The 17,285-nt window shown below is 43.5% G+C and overlaps 1 protein-coding gene across 1 annotated transcript in view; it reads left to right on the top strand.

Moving 5' to 3' along the window:
• ADAMTS16 (ADAM metallopeptidase with thrombospondin type 1 motif 16) overlaps positions 1-17,285 on the top strand; it is a 198,143-nt gene that overhangs the window by 90,325 nt on the left and 90,533 nt on the right. The window contains exons 12-17 of the mRNA XM_075541734.1: positions 3,443-3,591; positions 5,232-5,404; positions 8,977-9,107; positions 11,379-11,502; positions 12,647-12,891; positions 13,841-13,979. Of these exons, the coding sequence (XP_075397849.1) occupies positions 3,443-3,591; positions 5,232-5,404; positions 8,977-9,107; positions 11,379-11,502; positions 12,647-12,891; positions 13,841-13,979 (961 nt within the window). The remainder of the gene's footprint in view (positions 1-3,442; positions 3,592-5,231; positions 5,405-8,976; positions 9,108-11,378; positions 11,503-12,646; positions 12,892-13,840; positions 13,980-17,285) is intronic.

Here is a 17,285-nt window from a genome sequence, read left to right as displayed (position 1 = left end):
AAGGAGCGTGCTGATTGTACTTTTACCAAGGGAAAATTGTTCGTTCTTCTGGCATTAGTATATCTAGTAGGAAAGAAGCAAGTAATTTAATGCATGACCTTTAGTCTTAACTGCGCTGCGGGAGAAAGACTGGGCTCTACTCCCATAAACAGTTCAGTCCTGGAAACTCACTGGGGTTGCTGGGAGTCAGCATTGACTCAGTCAGAACTGGTTTGGTTTTGATTTAGCCTTGAAAATTACATCGGCATTGGAATTAAACTTTCTTGATTAAATCAGATCGATTGAACCATAGGAAGTGGCCATTGTGTGTGTGTGTGTCAGGTAGAGTCAATCATCAGTGATTTTTTTATGTTTTCACTTAATACGTCAACAATCTGGTGGTGGTATTCTTGCCACCAAGTAAATGACAACTCACAGTGGCCTCTTGCTTACAGAGTGGAGATGCTCTCTAGGGTTTGAGCTCTTTTGAAAGCACATCACCAGGTTTGTGTGCCAAGGCACCTCTGCGTGTGTTGTTGTTGTTGTTGTTGTTGTTAGGTACCATCAAGTCAGTGCTGACCCATAGCTAACCTTGCACAGCAGAATGAAACACTTCCCGGTCCTGCACCATCCAAACTATTACTCCTATGTGTGAGCCCATTGTTGAAACTACTATTACAATGCCAAATGTTTGACTAATAATCAAACATTTAATCATTTGTGCCATCCAGGGACTCCGATCAATATTTTAAATATTTTTCATGTTCTTCTTACAAAAGAAGTAGAAAACCAGTAATTCTAACCATAGGTACAGAAAGCTTGAGACCTCTCCCACATTCTCAGTGGTCCTGTCAGGCCTTGCCACCCACCCATTCACCCACTCTCACCCAACCCTGATCAGGGACAAAGGATAAGAGGTTTTCAATTGTCTCCTCTCCTCTCCCAGAAGAGACTAGACCACTGAGATCCTTGAGCCTGTAGGGGGAAAAATCAACACCATTGGACATAATAAGCTAAATATTGAGTATCACGTATTTGCAAGGAATGTCATTACTGCATGGGGATCGGTATGAATTGTTGTTGATAAGTACTTGTCTGGAGAGGATGTGGCATTGAATGCATCCCTGTGGAAACAAGATGAAATTCTATATAGCTGTTTCTCATCCCAGCAATGTTGCGTGGCCTTGGACATGCCATCAATCCTAGCTTCACCATGCCAAGTCTAAGGGAGTTAAAATGAAAGTACAGAGTCTCTAAGGGGTTTAGGACTGACGTGGACCCATCACTGGAGTTTCCAACCTGAAACCCAAGCCTTTTTGAATATGGGCTGTGAAAAGCAACTCCACGGGAGAAAGTCCTGGCCACCGGCTCCTAGAAGCTCCCAGCACTGGAAGCCCACGCTGGTTCTGCTCTGCCCTATCGGATTGCTCTGAACCGAAACCGACACAATACCCTCCAACAAGAGCAGTATGTTCAGTCACGGTCTCTGGAGTAATGCTAGGCTTGTGATGGGGAGAAGTAACACAAGCTTATTTCTTCACATATGGTATTAGAGGGTCCTTGTCGCTGTTAGGTCCTGGTGAGTCAGTTCTGACGCAGAGTACCCTGTCTGTGGCAGAACAAAGCACTGCATTGTCTTTGCATCTTTTGCTCTGCTTGAGCCCATTGTTGCGACCACTGGGTCAATCCATCTCCTGATGTTCTTTCCTTCTTACTGACCCACTCCCAAGACTCATGTTCGTCTCCAGGGACTGACCTCTCATGATGACCTATCCAAAATACAAAGTCTTGTCACCCTTGCTTCTATGGAGCTTTCTGATTATACTTTTGCTATTGTCTGGGACAACTTCTTCATCTGTTGTCGGGAGAGATCAGTCCCTGGAGAAGGATATCATGTTTGATCAAACAGAAGGGCAGCAGGAAAGAGAAGGCCCTCAGTGGGAAGGATGGACACAGTGGCTGCAACAATGGGCTCACGCATAGGAACAATCCTGAGACTAGTGAGGAGCAGGCAGTGTTTCGTACTGCGGTGCAGAAGATCACAATGGGTCCGAAGTGACCCAGGGGCTCTAACAACACAATAACAAAGGGACAAAAGGGACTCCATATCCAAATATAATTTATGGAGACACATTTACTAAATCACAAATAGAAAAAAAACGAAAAATATTCATCTGGTTGAGAGAGGCCATTGGTATGAATTCAAGGATTTACACAAAACTGGGGACACTTTAAGAGAAAGTAGGGCTGTCAGGATATGGCTCATTATCATGAAACCCTCCAGCTCTAGTTCCATCAAGGATGCACCCAGCCAAGTTCCCAAGGGAGAGACGCCCCTTCCCTGGATTGGCCAGGGAGTGGTCGTAATCCACTTTAATGCACTCCTTCACAGGGCAAGGCTATTTACATGGCTGGCTAAGTGGTCCCAAAGAACTCAATGGAGGCGGGATGTACAAGGAGTACCCCCCCCAAAAAAGATGCTCATTTTGTTTTGTTTTTATGTGAGAATAGCGCATTTGAAGTTCATTCCACCAGGTCAGGCTGTTAATAAAGCTTTCTACTTAGAGATTTTGAAATGATTGCCTAACAGTGTGTGAAAAATGAAGCCTAATTTGTGGCAGGTGGGGGCTGGTTTTGCCACCACGTCAATGCCCCTGCTCACACAGCCATCTCAGTTTGCCAGTTTTGGACAAAAAAATAACAGTATGCCTCTCTTGCCCCACACACCTTAATCACCTGACCCTGCTCTGTGCAACTTCTTTTTGTTTCCTTGAATGAAGAGGGACATGAAAGGACAGCGATTTGACAAATAGAGGAGGTGAAGACCAAAATGAGGGAGGTGCTGTCAGCCTTGAAACAGATGAGTTTGAAAAATGTCTCCAAGAATGGAGTCACAGATTTGACAAATGTATTAAAGGTAATGGAAATTGCTTTGAAGGTGATAAGGTTGTTTTGTAAGAACATTCAAATACATAGCTTTGAAAAACAATCTGATTTTTTGGTGTACCCCCTGAGATTAAAAAAGGCAGGCAGGGCTTCCACTGTAGAGCACAGCCTTCTGCAGACTTAGTGCTCAGAATGGAAGCTCTAACACACTCTGAAGACAGACTCGCTTTTCCTCCCTCTGTTTAATGTTTTCCACAAACACCATAACTCCATGGCATCTATTCTCTTTTCAGGTTTTTTTTGTTTGTTTATTAGGCGTAGGAGGAGATTGAAAATATCATGTCCTGGATCAAATACCCCTGACTCCATCTTTGTTGTTTTTTACACTTTCAAGAAGACTTTTGCAGTAGAGTTTCCCAATGAAATACAATGTTTGATTTTTTGGTTTCTGCTCCCATGGACATCGATTGTGAATCCAATTGCAATGAGACCTTCCACAACCTCTGTCTGGTCTCCGTGTTTCCTGATGGTGCTTAAGGTCCCCATGAAACATTCTTCTTCTTCTTGTAATACTTAGTGGTGCAGAGGCGGGCAGTGTGTGAAACATGGCGACAAAGGTCCCCAGCCCACCCATGGACACTGGTCGGACTGGTCTCCTTGGTCTTCTTGCTCCAGGACCTGTGGAGGAGGGGTCTCCCGAAGAGACCGCAGCTGCACAGCCCCCCAGTAAGTACAGCTCTCTGTTCACAAAGGTGCCATGGATTTTCTATGCCTGGACCGACCCAGGGTCAGAGTAGTTCTGGACTTTAAGCGTTTTTTTTAGAAACAGTAATGGGATGGTATTTCACTCAAACTTGTCTAAGTTTCTATCTCTCCCATATAATGTTAAATGCTTATGACAACCTAACACAGCAAAGGTTTGGCAAACCTCACAGTGATTCTCAGGGACTGATTTCAATCATATTCACTTGAAATGCCCAGGATCTACCTTAAAAATGAGGCAAGGGCCTCCTTACTTGAGAGACCATTCCTGGCTAAGCGTATGATCAAAGAGCTTCTGGAAGAACCCTGATTCAAAGGGGAGGAAATGTAGGAGAGAATTTAAAATCCTTATTGATTCATGCGTCTTTTGGATTCAAGGACATGAATCACTGAAATTATTCTCCTGAGATAATCTTAACCCATAACCAAAAAATAAAATTTTTTAAAAACCTCCTAAAATCTTCTCTAAGCCACACAGTTGTTTAATTTAATTAATAAACTATGTTTGTCTTGGCCTTTGTACTGCTTGGAGAGCGATCTACATGAGATCAAATTGGCAACAACCAGGGAGAAGATTGGATGGGCCTCAGGTGGCAGCGAGTTTGTACGAACGGGGAAGAGCCGCTTTCAAAGGGAGGGTGAGACTGCAGCCCCATATCACCGATCGTTGCACGCAGACAATTTTTAATTGGTATATGAATACATAAACTCTCCAGAACAAGCACCAATACTAATAATCAGTCATGGAAAATACAGGACACAATGCATTACGAATCCATCCGAACAACGTGTCCTGTGGGCTCGCTGTGGTCTGAGTCAGCAGGATGCTAAAGCCATCATCGGTGTAGCAGAGTGAGCGTTGTGGCTTTTGTGTTTTGATCTTCCCTTCACACTAACATTTATGATGAGGATGGCTTAGGACCAGGGAATGTTTCCTATGGTTATGCATGGGGCCGCTGCGGGTCGGGCCTGACTCGGTGGCAACTATCAACACAAAACTCAATGATGAGCATCATCCTGGCCCTGAAACGTGAGAGAGCTCAGAATGGTGACCCTTGCTCTAACCTTTGTTTGGGGATACGCTAGTCCCGGGATGTAATGTATACCTGCCGGGGGTTGTAGGCAGCGTTTGGTGTCATTGCCAGCCAGCAAAAGTAGCCTGTTCCTCTCACTTGATCTTGGTGCCGGGCTCTCGTCCCAGGAGGCTGGTGGTGGGAAGAAGATGCGGTGTAAAAAGCGAATAATTGAACTTCCGTCTCAGCTGTGCTTTCTGGCAACTGCTTAGTCCTTGGAAAGTCAGCACCTCCCTTCCTGTGAAACATGGGGCAAAAGAGGAACACCTCCTGAGGGGTGGGAGGTACCAGAGGATTAATTCACTCAAGACCACCTTCCAAGTGTCAGTAAATAATACACTTGGTTGAAAATGAAAATGCTCTCTGCTCTATTAGCACTCTATTAACGCATGACTTCTTAGAGGCGCACGCTACTGAATCGGTCACTCTAATTTAGCACTGGCATCTCCATCCTGCCAAAGAGTCTAATTTCCAAAATGGCACGAATAGCTACTACCATGTAAAAGCTCTAACCACCAACGTCCATTCCAGACCGTCTCGTGGAGGGAAGTTTTGTGAGGGCTCAGCTCGCTCTTTGAAGCTTTGCGACAGGCGGATGTGCCCTCAGGACAGCGTGGACTTCCGCGCCGCCCAGTGTGCAGAGTACAACAGGAAGGCGTTCAGAGGGTGGCACTACAAGTGGAAGCCCTACACCCAAGTGGAAGGTAAGTCCTTTTCCTCCCGACAGCCTGCTTCTCTCTTGGCATCACTCTTTAAAGAATCGTGCTGTTGATAGTGTGCTTTTCACCTAGACTAACGATCACCGTGTGATGTCAATGTCACAGATCCTGTCCTTTCAGTCAGTTCATGTTGCCAGCACCGCAGCCACAGGCCGTTAGCCTGAACTTGCTCACCTGCATGGTGACGAAGTAACAGGGTGAATAACGTGATGAAAATTTATTCAGAATTGAAGTTAAAATTGGAAGTAGTTGAAGCGTTGTGAGCATATCAGTTGTTTGCATAAGGACTGCACTTCTGGATGGTGATGCTCTTAGAAGTATGCCACCATCAGAATATTTATATTTGTGAGGGTACATGAGAAGGTATTGCTATTAGAGTTTCAGTTCATATACACTTGGATTTATTGCAAACCAAGCATGTTTAAGCATGTGTCTGATTAGTGGATGACTGCAGAAAAATTCTCTCAGTAATATACTTTTATAGTCTCATTAGGGTATATATTACATTTTGCAACTGTGAAAAGTATGTATAAATACATATATATGTATATACCTATAGATGGAAATAAATGATTTGAGGTCAGGGCTAATATCAAAGTTTTAACTCTAACATCCAACCCAAACAGACGTATTATGAAATCACTGAAGCTTTGCAACAAGTTCTGGGGAATGCTACTTCTCATAAAACAACAATTTTCAAGTAGATTCAGGCTTTTCAAAGGTTGAAAGAAGACTTTGAAAGATGAGCCAAGAGAGAGAAGACTGTCAACGTGGACAAATGAAGCCCAGAAGCTGGTGGCAGATGACACAGAGCTGCAATCGATGTGACAGCTACAGGAGTTGGATCCCACATGGTTCAACATGTTCCATGTTTTAAATTTTTCATTATTTTGGAAAATTTCTATTCTAATCCAAGATCTTAGCTACAGCAAGGTTTCAGCGCTATGTGAAGGTCAGAGAGAAGCCCAAGGAGTTGACCTTTCTTTCCACCAGTCTTCCCAATAAAGGTGAAGCTAATAAAACAGCCTTTGTGGGGGCAAAACAGTACCCTGAACAAGTCTTGGATCTACCAATAGGATTCAGAGAGCAAGACTCAACCAGAGAAGAGAGAATTCCAAGGAATTCTGCTGAGTCAGTTAAATTTAAGGCAGAGAGGTCCACCTAGAAGGTAATTAAAACTGATCTTTTACATCCCAAAGGAATCATCCAGCCAGCTTCCCTTGAAGGACAAAGGCCATCATGGGCACTTTTGGGGGAAGAAGTTCTGAGAACGTGGAAACTTCATTGATGAGAAAAAGCCAGACATTTTCCCTGAGTACTTTTGTTCCCATCACCACAAAGGGCCCGCTTCCTCTTCGAGGGGAGCAGTGACGCTCCTATGAGAATTTCACCGGGAAGCCTCCCCTCTTCCACTTTACAGTTCGGATCCGGATCCTTCAGAATGTAAAGAACGTTTCCAAGGAACATGAGTGGATTCTCTCAAGAAAACCACAAGTGCTCCTTCAACATAGTCTAAATCCAAGAGTACAGAATTCCTTAATGAAAGTTTGGAAATATCTTCAGAAGTATATAGACAAACAGAAAATATGCAGTAGATTCACAATTTATTTTGCTTAATAATGAATTCTATGATTTTGTACCAATAATTTTGGACTTACACACATATAAGGGAGCAAATTAAAGAGTTAGCATATCTTGGAAAATAAAATATCTCCAAATATATTGTACTTGGAAAATCTTGATACATCACTACAGACCAAGAATGTTATCTGTATCATGTAATACTTCACTTTTCAGTCAGGAAAAAATATCTGTATTAGTCATATGATTATAATGACCTGAAGGCTGAAGCTGACATGGTATAATTTAAAGAAGAATTCAAGTAGCACCTAATCATCTCATTCCTTAGATTTGGGGATAGTTTCCAAGAAAATGATGGAGTTATTCAGGAAATGCATAAATTGAGCTGTCCAATCTGACCATTTATTTCATCCTTCCAATGTACACCAGGTTTGCTTTATAGGAGGTTTAGGAGGACAGCGCGTTCTGGAATGAAAAAGTTTAGGAGTTCCACACAGCACATTTTGGGTTGTGTATTTTTTGCTTAACCTAGTAAAAATTATACCCATGAGACAGAGACTACTAGTAGTCATGGGCTAAGTGCCCCGGTAGCACTGTGGTTAAGTCTTCAACTGCTAACAAAAGGTTGGTGTTCAAACCCAGCAAAAGCTCCAAGGGGAACATAAGACCGCCAAGTGCACTAAGGTCACAGCCTTAGCAACCTGACAGTGCAGGTGTGCTCCGTTTTAAAGAGCTGCTGTGAGCTGGAACGAGCTAGATCGAAATGGGCTGTGGTGTGAGGCGTGAGATAAAAGTAGAATGAGCTTTGGAATTTGGGGTCCGAAAATGCATGCGTTACTTCTGGTTTTGACAGCCTTCATCAAATATACCTGTTAGTCTTAGAAACAAACAGCAAATTCGATTCTGAGAATTACTCAGCTGGGTCTCCTATCTCACACAAGACAAATGTCTTTAGATGAGTGTTGAGCCAATGAGAACTTTTAAGACTGTGAAGAATTTCCATTGCCAACGCTGCTTCTCTTTACCAAGAGGAGAACACATGCAAAGGGATCTTCTTGTCTATGAAAGTTTATTGTTACCATGCAGCCCTGGTGGCACGGACAGTTGAGCGCTGAAAGGTTGGCTGAAAGGTTGGCTGAAAGGTTGGCTGGTGAACTGAACCCGAGACATCTTGGGAGAATGACCTGCAATTGATCTCCTGCCAAAAAAGCACCCATGAAAAACCCTCTGGTGCATAGTGCTACTCTGACACACACGGAGCCACCATGAGTCACGATCAACTCAACAACAATTTTCATAATATTCATCTATACCATAAACCTTTGAGATGGCTTATCAAGGAAGGAAGGAACCTAGCCTACCAATTTAAATGCTCAATGGTATTTATGATCTCCGTGCATCACTAAATTTTAATAATCCACTGTGTTTAATAGAAAGTACTGCTCTCTTGATATTTTATCTAAAATTTTCATTTCTTGTTTTCAGTTTAAAAATCTTATGTATTTCAATACATGCATCAGCTGTTAAGAAATCAGTAAATACTTTAATATTTTGTTGTGTGTTATTTGCAAGCAGTGTATTTAAATGCTGTTAAATGTCATTTCTATGAGAGCAGTGAATTACTTATACTAGTCCAAAGAGTAAAACATTCATGTGATAGGTCAAGCCAACAATTATTTATTGAATGCCTACTATGTGCCAATCAAGGTGTAAAGAACAAGAAACAGTAGACAGAGCAAATTTTAAAAAACAGTAACAAATGTTTGTTAGTTTTTTAATAAGAAAGCTTAAAGAGAAAAGAAAAATCTGATTATTTTAAAATGTTTCTATTATGCATTATTGTGGGGGATTTGTTTTCTGAGCAAGAGAACGCAAAGGAAAAAAAACTGAAATAAGTCTATCTAAAATTCAGAGCAAAACTGATCCGAGCTTAAGTATCTTTCTCATGTGTGTTTGTGTGTGTATTTCTTTTTAAGATCAGAACTTATGCAAACTCTACTGTATCGCTGAAGGATTTGATTTCTTCTTTTCTTTGTCAAATAAAGTCAAAGATGGGACTCCATGCTCGGAGGATAGCCGTAATGTTTGTGTAGATGGGATATGTGAGGTAATCATGATCCTTCATTCATTCAACCAACATTTCCAGACAGTCTGTTTTGTACCAGGGACCATATGAGGGGCAGGAGAGACCAGACAGACAGACAGATGAGGTCTTCTCTTCAGGTCAGAACTCACTTGGGGAAAGAGCCAGAGAGACACATACTGATAACACAGAGTAGGGTGTTGTGACATGGAACAAGAAGGGCAGAGTTGGAGTCGGTCTTCAGTGGGTGTGTAGGAGATTACTGTGAGCAACATGGAGAGGAGGCCGTCTGAGCTAGGTCTAAACGTCAAATGGGAGAAAGTCGGTGGGGAAACCTACAAGTCGAGCCTCACTTTGCCAAGTGCTCTCACTGCCAGGAAGAGGTGTTGGCATGGGTGCCCTGTGTATGCAGACCAGGTTTGGGGATTGACAATGACAGAACTGAAGAGGTCACTTGGGAGATAGTCTAGGAAAGACTTTGAAGCTCGGTACTAGGAAGTGATGAGTTTGCACTAAGATAGGAGAACCAGGGTGTTCCGGATGAGTTCAGTTCCGTTGCATATGACCAGTGGGTTTTGAAAGGAAGACATTATTCGGTAGGCAGTCAATGGGGTGAGCAAAAGACATTCGTAGTTCCCTCTAACTAGCTGTATCGTCACAGTAAAGTTCAGTCTTCCACTAAGACCCTTAATGTAATCATCCGTAATGGAAGAAAGTTAGACCTAGGGAGCCTGTTGAGATCCCTCTCCTTTCAAATGCTCACATCTTTTCCTTTTGTCTCATGAGGAGTTGGGTCACTAAGCATTCCGTTATTGTGATGTATTCCGCACGCCACAGAATCACAATCCCTTATCTGTAACCCCGGAACTCCAAGAACTCAAGCTTTGGGTGAACTCACTGGACGGATCTGATTTTGGTGGTGACAAACTGACCTCAACACTAGAGGATGATGTTATGAATCTTCTTTCTTTCACGTAGTGTGAATATGTGCACATTTTCTATGGGAACATGAGCATGTTTATTATGGGATGCCAGCCAAGGTCCTACTGGATCCTAGACACTTTCCTGAAATCCCAAGCACTCTGAGTTCTGAAAAGCAACCCAGTTTCAAATAAGGGATTGTGGACTATATATACATACACACATGGATGCATATACATATATAAATATTACTTACACATATTAGACTATACTCCTTGTTGAGTATAGTCTTAAGGGTTTGGTTGCTAACAGAGAGGTCAGTATTTAGAACCTGCCAGTGGCTCTGTGGGAGGTAGACTTGGTGATGTAAAGACAACAGCCTGGAAAACCCCATGGTGCATTTCGACCCTGTCCCATGGGGTCACTATGAGTCAACATAGAGGCATCGCTCACACAACAATAACCCAAGGCCTACGGGTACTCAGTTGATATATATTATATGCATTACATGTATTCCTTCTCATAATGCCAAAACACTCTAGAATTCTGAAATGCATTAAGGTTGTATCAGCAAGGGAGTGAGGACTAAAATTATTTTGTGCTTGAATGAGTTTATTACATTTTGTAGAGGTGACTCTTTGCTAAACTCAAGCAAACAAACAAACCCACTGCCATCAAGTCGATTCAGCCTCACACCCACCCCATAAAGCAGTGTAGAACTGCCCAGAGCGGTTGCAAGGTTACAATTTTTTATAGAAGCAGGCTCGTCTCTCTCCTGCAGAGCAGCTGGCGGGTTCAAACCGCTGACCTTGTAACTAGAAGCCAAGCACTTTAATCAGTGCACCACCAGGAAATACAAAGCAAGTAAGCATCATAGGAACTGCCAGGGTCCATTGAAATTCTGTCACCTTGAGCGAGCACACCTGTCACCTAAACAAACGTTAGGAATGACTTCCCTGTGGCATTCTGTTCTTGCCAGTGTGGGGGGGCATTCAAGAGAACACTGGCATTTGTCCAGTGGAGCTTTGTGTGGACACATTGTTTGTCGTTGTCCTAAATCATTTTAGTCTTTAATTCACCTGTGTATTTCCAACACGACTACATGATATACGTCCCTGATAGTTCAATAATGCTAAAAAAGAAGAGAGAGAGAACATTGATTTTACATCGACAAGTTTCTTATCTTGGGGCTGCCTAGTAGAAGCATGAAGTCTCACTGTGCACATATTGGGTATCCAATAAATATTTGTTAAAGTCACAGTGCTGATGAACTTTAAATGATCCTGGGGCGTTTTTTTGCTTGTAGACTGTGACATCTTTGCTTGTTTTGTCTTTTCTTCTATGAATGGCACATGGCATTGTGGGGTCCTCCAGAGGGTTGGCTGTGACAATGTCCTTGGGTCAGATGCCACTGAAGACTCCTGTGGTGTGTGCAAAGGAAATAACTCAGACTGCATGATCCACAAGGGTCTCTACGCTAAGCATCACCACGCAAACCGTGAGTGCTACAGAGCCTTTAACAAGTTGTAAGCTAGAACGGCTTTACAGAACAGGCTTAAGGTGACCTTGAGAGGGTTAGAGTTCTAAAAATAAAGTTTTTCGGGGGTCACTTTCTCCTTTAGGTTAGGCTTTGTTCTCAAACTTTTATTTTGATTGGGGGTGGTTGCTAAGGTATTTGGGTTTAAGCAGTTCTTTGTTGTTGTTGTTGTTGCTGCTGCTGCTGTTAGGTGCCTTTGAGTCAGTTCCAACTGTTAGAGATCCCGTGCACCCCAAAATGAAACACTGTCCTGTCCTTCACCATCCTCACAATTACTAAGCTTACGCCCATTGTTGCAGCCACTGTGTCAATCCATCTCCTGAGGGCATTCCTCTTTTTCTCTCACCTTTTACTTTAAGCCCTGGTGCCATCGTGGTTGTGCATTGTCCTGATAACCACGAGGTCAACTTTTCGAAGCCACAAGTGGCTCCAATGGAGAAAGAGGAGGTTTTCTACTTCTGTAAAGAGTGACAGTCTTGGAAACCCACAGGAGCAGTTCCACCCTGCCCTATGAGGTCGCCATGAGTCAGAATTGGCTTGACAGCAGTGAGTTTGAGTTCAGTCTGCTGTACCAGCATGACGTCCCCCTTCAGGGACTGGGCTCTCCTAACAACATGCCCAAAGTACATGAGTTGAAGTCTCACCATTCTTGTCTCTAGGGAACATTTTGACTGTACTTCTTCCAAGACAGGTTAGTTTGCTCTTCTGGCAGTCCTGGTGCATTCAATATTCTTCACCAACACCACAAGCCATTGTCCAACTTTCACATGCATATGAGGCAAGTGCACGCACACGGAGCCTCGCGTTCTCAAAGTGACGTCATTTCTCTTCAATGTTATGAAGAGGTCTGCATCCACTTTGTCTGATGCAAATTGTCTATTTAGTCCTTAGGAACAGTGGAAGTTACAATAGCTCTGCTCAACTTTAAAGAAAGAAAGAAAAGAAAAAGTCATTTAATACAACTAATTTTCATAACAAATACTCTTTTGGTAACAAGTGTGGACACTTGGTTTGTAGATTTGGGGAGTCACAGTGCTCAGAACTTTTGCCTCGATGTTTGTTGTTGAATGAAGCACCATGCTCTCCCCTGTCTCCTCCACTCTAGAGTATTATCAGATGGTCACCATTCCTGCTGGAGCTCAGACGATCCGCATCTCTGAAGTGAATGCTTCTACCTCCTACATTTCTGTACGCAATGCCCACCAACGATACTACCTGAATGGACACTGGACTGTGGACTCGCCAGGCCGATACAAGTTTGCTGGCACTGTTTTCTACTACAGAAGGCCCCATAACCAGCCGGAGAGTCTGACCTCAGTTGGGCCTACCAACGAAACCCTGGTCGTAGAGGTAGCCGTGCATTTCAGTTTCAGGGGTGTGGATTGAGGGCATCTTGGGTAGTTTCATAGATTCATGACTGTTAATGGCATTCCAAGTCCACAGAAGGATGTTTATAATCAGATCCGGTGCAAGCATAATTCCACCCCAAAAGTAATGGGGCAATAAGCAAACCTCTGACTCAAGGTGACCTCATAGAGTCTGTAGTGCCGTACTGTTCCCCATGGGGTTTCCCTAGCTGTGATCTTCATGGAAGCATTAGCCAGCCCTTTCCTCTGAGGGTGCCCCTGGGTGGTGGGTTCAACCTGCCAACATTCTCGGTTAATAAGCAAACAATTGCCACTGGTCACCCAGGAGGCTTTTGAATGGGGCAATGCCTGCTCCAAATGTGTGGCTCTTGGGTCTCTTTCCACTCACTACAACCTTATAATGCTTTTTTGATGGGGCCATAGACTCTTACTTTTAATCATCTTTCTTCAGTTGATGAGGCTGAGTTCTTAGTTACGAACGTACTCACGGTGCCATTGCACCTTCAGAGCCCTTCCGCCCACCTGTGTCTCAGAACCTGCTTTCCGCTGAAGAGCTGAGGAGCTCAGCGGCTGTCAGCAGCAGGCTCGCCTTTAAACGGGCCCTGTCTATCACCCTGGGTGGGCTGCGGGGGCTTCGGAGGTTCATTTGAAGGAAGCAACTAGATGCAGGACCAACAGGTGGAAGTGTCCATGTATTTCTGTGCGTGAATTTGAACCTAGATCATAATACTTCCATGGGAAGTTTCTGAGGAAATGGTCAATTTTGGCAAGAAAAAATGACAAGTGTTTCCCTTATTATCAGGGCAAAAATGGTTTTTGAAAGCACTGTTGCTTTTAGTAGTTTCAGACATATGAATGTGGATGGATAGATAGACAGATAGACAGAGAGATGTTTTCCCTGTCATTTGTTCACCGTTTCTCTTGTTTTGTAGCTCCTGTTTCAGGGCAGGAACCCAGGTGTTCTGTGGGAATATGCAGTGCCTGGGTCCAGAGCTGAGAGGAAGCCGCGCCCCCTGCCCAGCTACACTTGGGCCATCGTCCGGTCTGAGTGCTCTGTCTCCTGTGGTGGGGGTAGGTGGTGTCTTCTGTGTCTCTCGGGGGCTAATGGAATTCTAACTATGTGATTGCTATCCTCCTGTACCAAGGAACATACTACCTTTCCTTAGAAAGCTTTTGATTTTTAAAATCATTTTATTGGTTGCTCTTCCAGATATCGTCACATTCTATAGCTCAGTCACTTCAGGCAGTGTTGTACCCCGGTTACCACCATCAGTTTCTTAACATTCGCCTTCTTCTTGACCTCCTGATGTCCGCTACCCTTTTATCCCATCCTGCCCCCTCCCCAAGCCATTATTATTGTGTATGTATATATATATATATTTCCTCCCATATCTTACACTATCTAATATATCCATTCTCCTATAAGTCTGCTGTTCACTCCACACTAATGGGGTTATAAAGTCTACATTTCTATCAGCTCCACCTTCCTCCCCCTCTTTCCATACTCTAAGGAAATCATTACTCCTGTTACTTTTGGGGGGGTGTTACCTATGTTGGCTTTTATGCATCAAACAATCTTAATTTTACCAATAACCATACACAAGTCCAACGAGGTTAATGAGGTTGAACTGAAACCATAATAGTAAGGAGAGGAAATATTTTGAACTAAAGGATAGTTATGTGTTTCATCAGTGGTGTGCCAGGCTCTAGATATATCATCCCTTCCTTTTGGCCCTTTTGTAAAGGACTGTCCAATGATCTTACAGATGGGTTTTGGGTCTCCACTACATCCTTGCCCCTTCACATCAGTTTGGTTGCTTATTTTTGACCTTCTGATATCTATTCCTGTTGACACCTCATGATCAGGCAGGTTGGTGTGCTTCTTCTATGTGGGCTTCCCTGCTAGATGGTTGCTTGTTTAACTTCAAACCTTAACACCCCAGATGCTAGATTTCTAATAGCCGGGCACCATCAGTTTTCTTCACCCCGTTTGCTTATGCACCCATTTTGTCTTCAGGGATCATGTGAGGGGGGATGAGTATCCTACAATGCCACATTGTTAGAAGAAACCATTCTGGTACTGAAGTAAGTTTAAGTAGAGGCCCAAAGGCCATCTGCTTCCCTGATGTGTGTGTGTGTGTGTGTGTGTGTGTGTGTGTGTGTGTGTGTGTGAATAGCCACTGGCCACCCAGGCGCCTTTTGAATGGAGCAATGTCTGTTCCAAATGTGTGGTTCTTGGGTCCTTTCCGCTCACTGTGACCCTATGGGGCTCCTTGAATGGATCCATAGACTCCTGCTTTTAATCATCTTCCTTTGGTTGAAGTGAGACTGACTTCTTAGTTATGAACATACTCACGAGGCCCTTGCATATTTTGAGTCCTTCCATCCACCAATGTTTTCAGAAGTCCTCTTAGAAAATGCATATAAAATTTATCTACTTACATATATACATCTCTATCTTTTAGTGTCAGAATCTTTCAATTAGCTACTAAAGTTGTGAAGTCACCCAAAGTAGACACATGCGTTTTACATACCTCCATGGGAGAATCTAACACAAACCATGTGATCCAGCTGAGCCGCCATCGTAAGCCATTCTGCAAAAGCATGGAATAAAACAGTGGAGAAAGTGCTTCTCTATGTGTGATGCAGGGAAGTGCATCTCTCTGTGTGATGTGGGGAAGTGCTTCTCTATGTGTGATGCGGGGAAGTACATCTCTATGTGTGATGCGGGGAAGTGCATCTCTATGTGTGATGCGGGGAAGTGCATCTCTATGTGTGATGTGGGGAAGTGCATCTCTATGTGTGATGCGGGGGAAGTGCATCTCTATGTGTGATGCGGGGGAACTGCATCTCTATGTGTGATGCGGGGAAGTGCATCTCTATGTGTGATGTGGGGAAGTGCATCTCTATGGGTGATGTGGGGAAGTGCATCTCTATGTGTGATGCGGGGGAAGTGCATCTCTATGTGTGATGCGGGGAAGTGCATCTCTATGTGTGATGTGGGGAAGTGCATCTCTATGTGTGATGTGGGGGAAGTGCCTCTCTATGTGTGATGTGGGGGAAGTGCATCTCTATGTGTGATGTGGGGAAGTGCATCTCTATATGCGATGTGGGGAAGTACATCTCTATGTGTGATGTGGGGAAGTGCATCTCTATGTGTGATGTGTGGAAGTGCATCTCTAGTTAGTCTTAATCTCCTTTCTCCCCGTCTAGATGATCTTAGAGCCACTCCCATCCCCCTCTATCCCTCCACTTCTTTGAATTATGGTGAATGTACATGATATTACCTGATCTTATTTGGGGTTGTGTGATCGAGTTTAAGTAAAATAACAATGGAATCATAACGTCTTATGTTAAAGTAAAGCCATTCTGATTTTCTGGTGCCTAGGTAGTCACAAACTTTTCAGTGCTCAGCTGTTAACTAAAAGGTTGCCAGTTCAAATCCACCCAGAATTACATTGGAAAAAAGGTCTGGTGCTCTACGTTTCTTTTTTTTTTTTAAACCATTTTGTTGGGAACTAATACAGACCTCATACCACTCCCTATTCAAGCACCTCAAGCTGTGTTGTACAATGCCACCACATCAGTGTCCAAACATTCACATCCTTCTTGAACTTCTAGATACCCATTCCCTTTGCACCCCCACTTCCCCCATTGTACACCCCAGGAACCCTTTTTATGGGTCACATATATAGAAAAATAGAAAAACACATAACAAAGATTCAAAAATGTCCCCCACAAAGACAAAATACATCAGTTTAACCCCAATATGAAGAAAAAGTCACAGAAAAGATTGAAAATCTCAATTTTGAAGCAGCAGCCACGGCAAACGTAACGGGCACCATGTGACTCTGCCACCCCTATGTGATCACCGCGGGTTGCCATCAAACAATCACAGTTGGATGGATAAATGGTCACATCTGTCAAGGGTGATCAGAACCCAAAAGAACCAAAACCTCACTGCCGTCGAGTTGATGAGTTGATGCCGACTCATGGCCACTCAAAAGGACAATGTAGAACTGCCCCTGGGAATTATGAGACCGTGACTCCGGTAGTGGTTAAGTGTTGGGCAGCGGTCATGCGAATGGTCAGTGGTTCAAAACCACAGCTTCGAGAGAGAAAGATGTGGCTTTCTACTCCCATTAGCAGTTACAGTCTTAGAAACCCACAGGAGGCTCACTATGATTCAGCATTGACTTGATGACAGGGGGTTTGGTTTGGGGAAATCTACAGGAGTAGAAAGTCCCATTTTTCTCCCAAGGAGCACCTGGTGGTTTTCAACTGCTGATCTTGCAAATTATAGCCCAATAAGTAACCACTATGCCACCAGGGCTCCTAGTAGATGAATAGATGACGATCATTTCATTCTTGTCTCCT

The sequence above is a fragment of the Tenrec ecaudatus genome, chromosome 2, assembly GCF_050624435.1.
Source record: "Tenrec ecaudatus isolate mTenEca1 chromosome 2, mTenEca1.hap1, whole genome shotgun sequence".
NCBI lineage: Eukaryota > Metazoa > Chordata > Mammalia > Afrosoricida > Tenrecidae > Tenrec > Tenrec ecaudatus.
The sequence above is the reverse complement of the archived record's forward strand: the minus strand, read 5'-3'. Positions and strand labels throughout refer to the sequence as shown.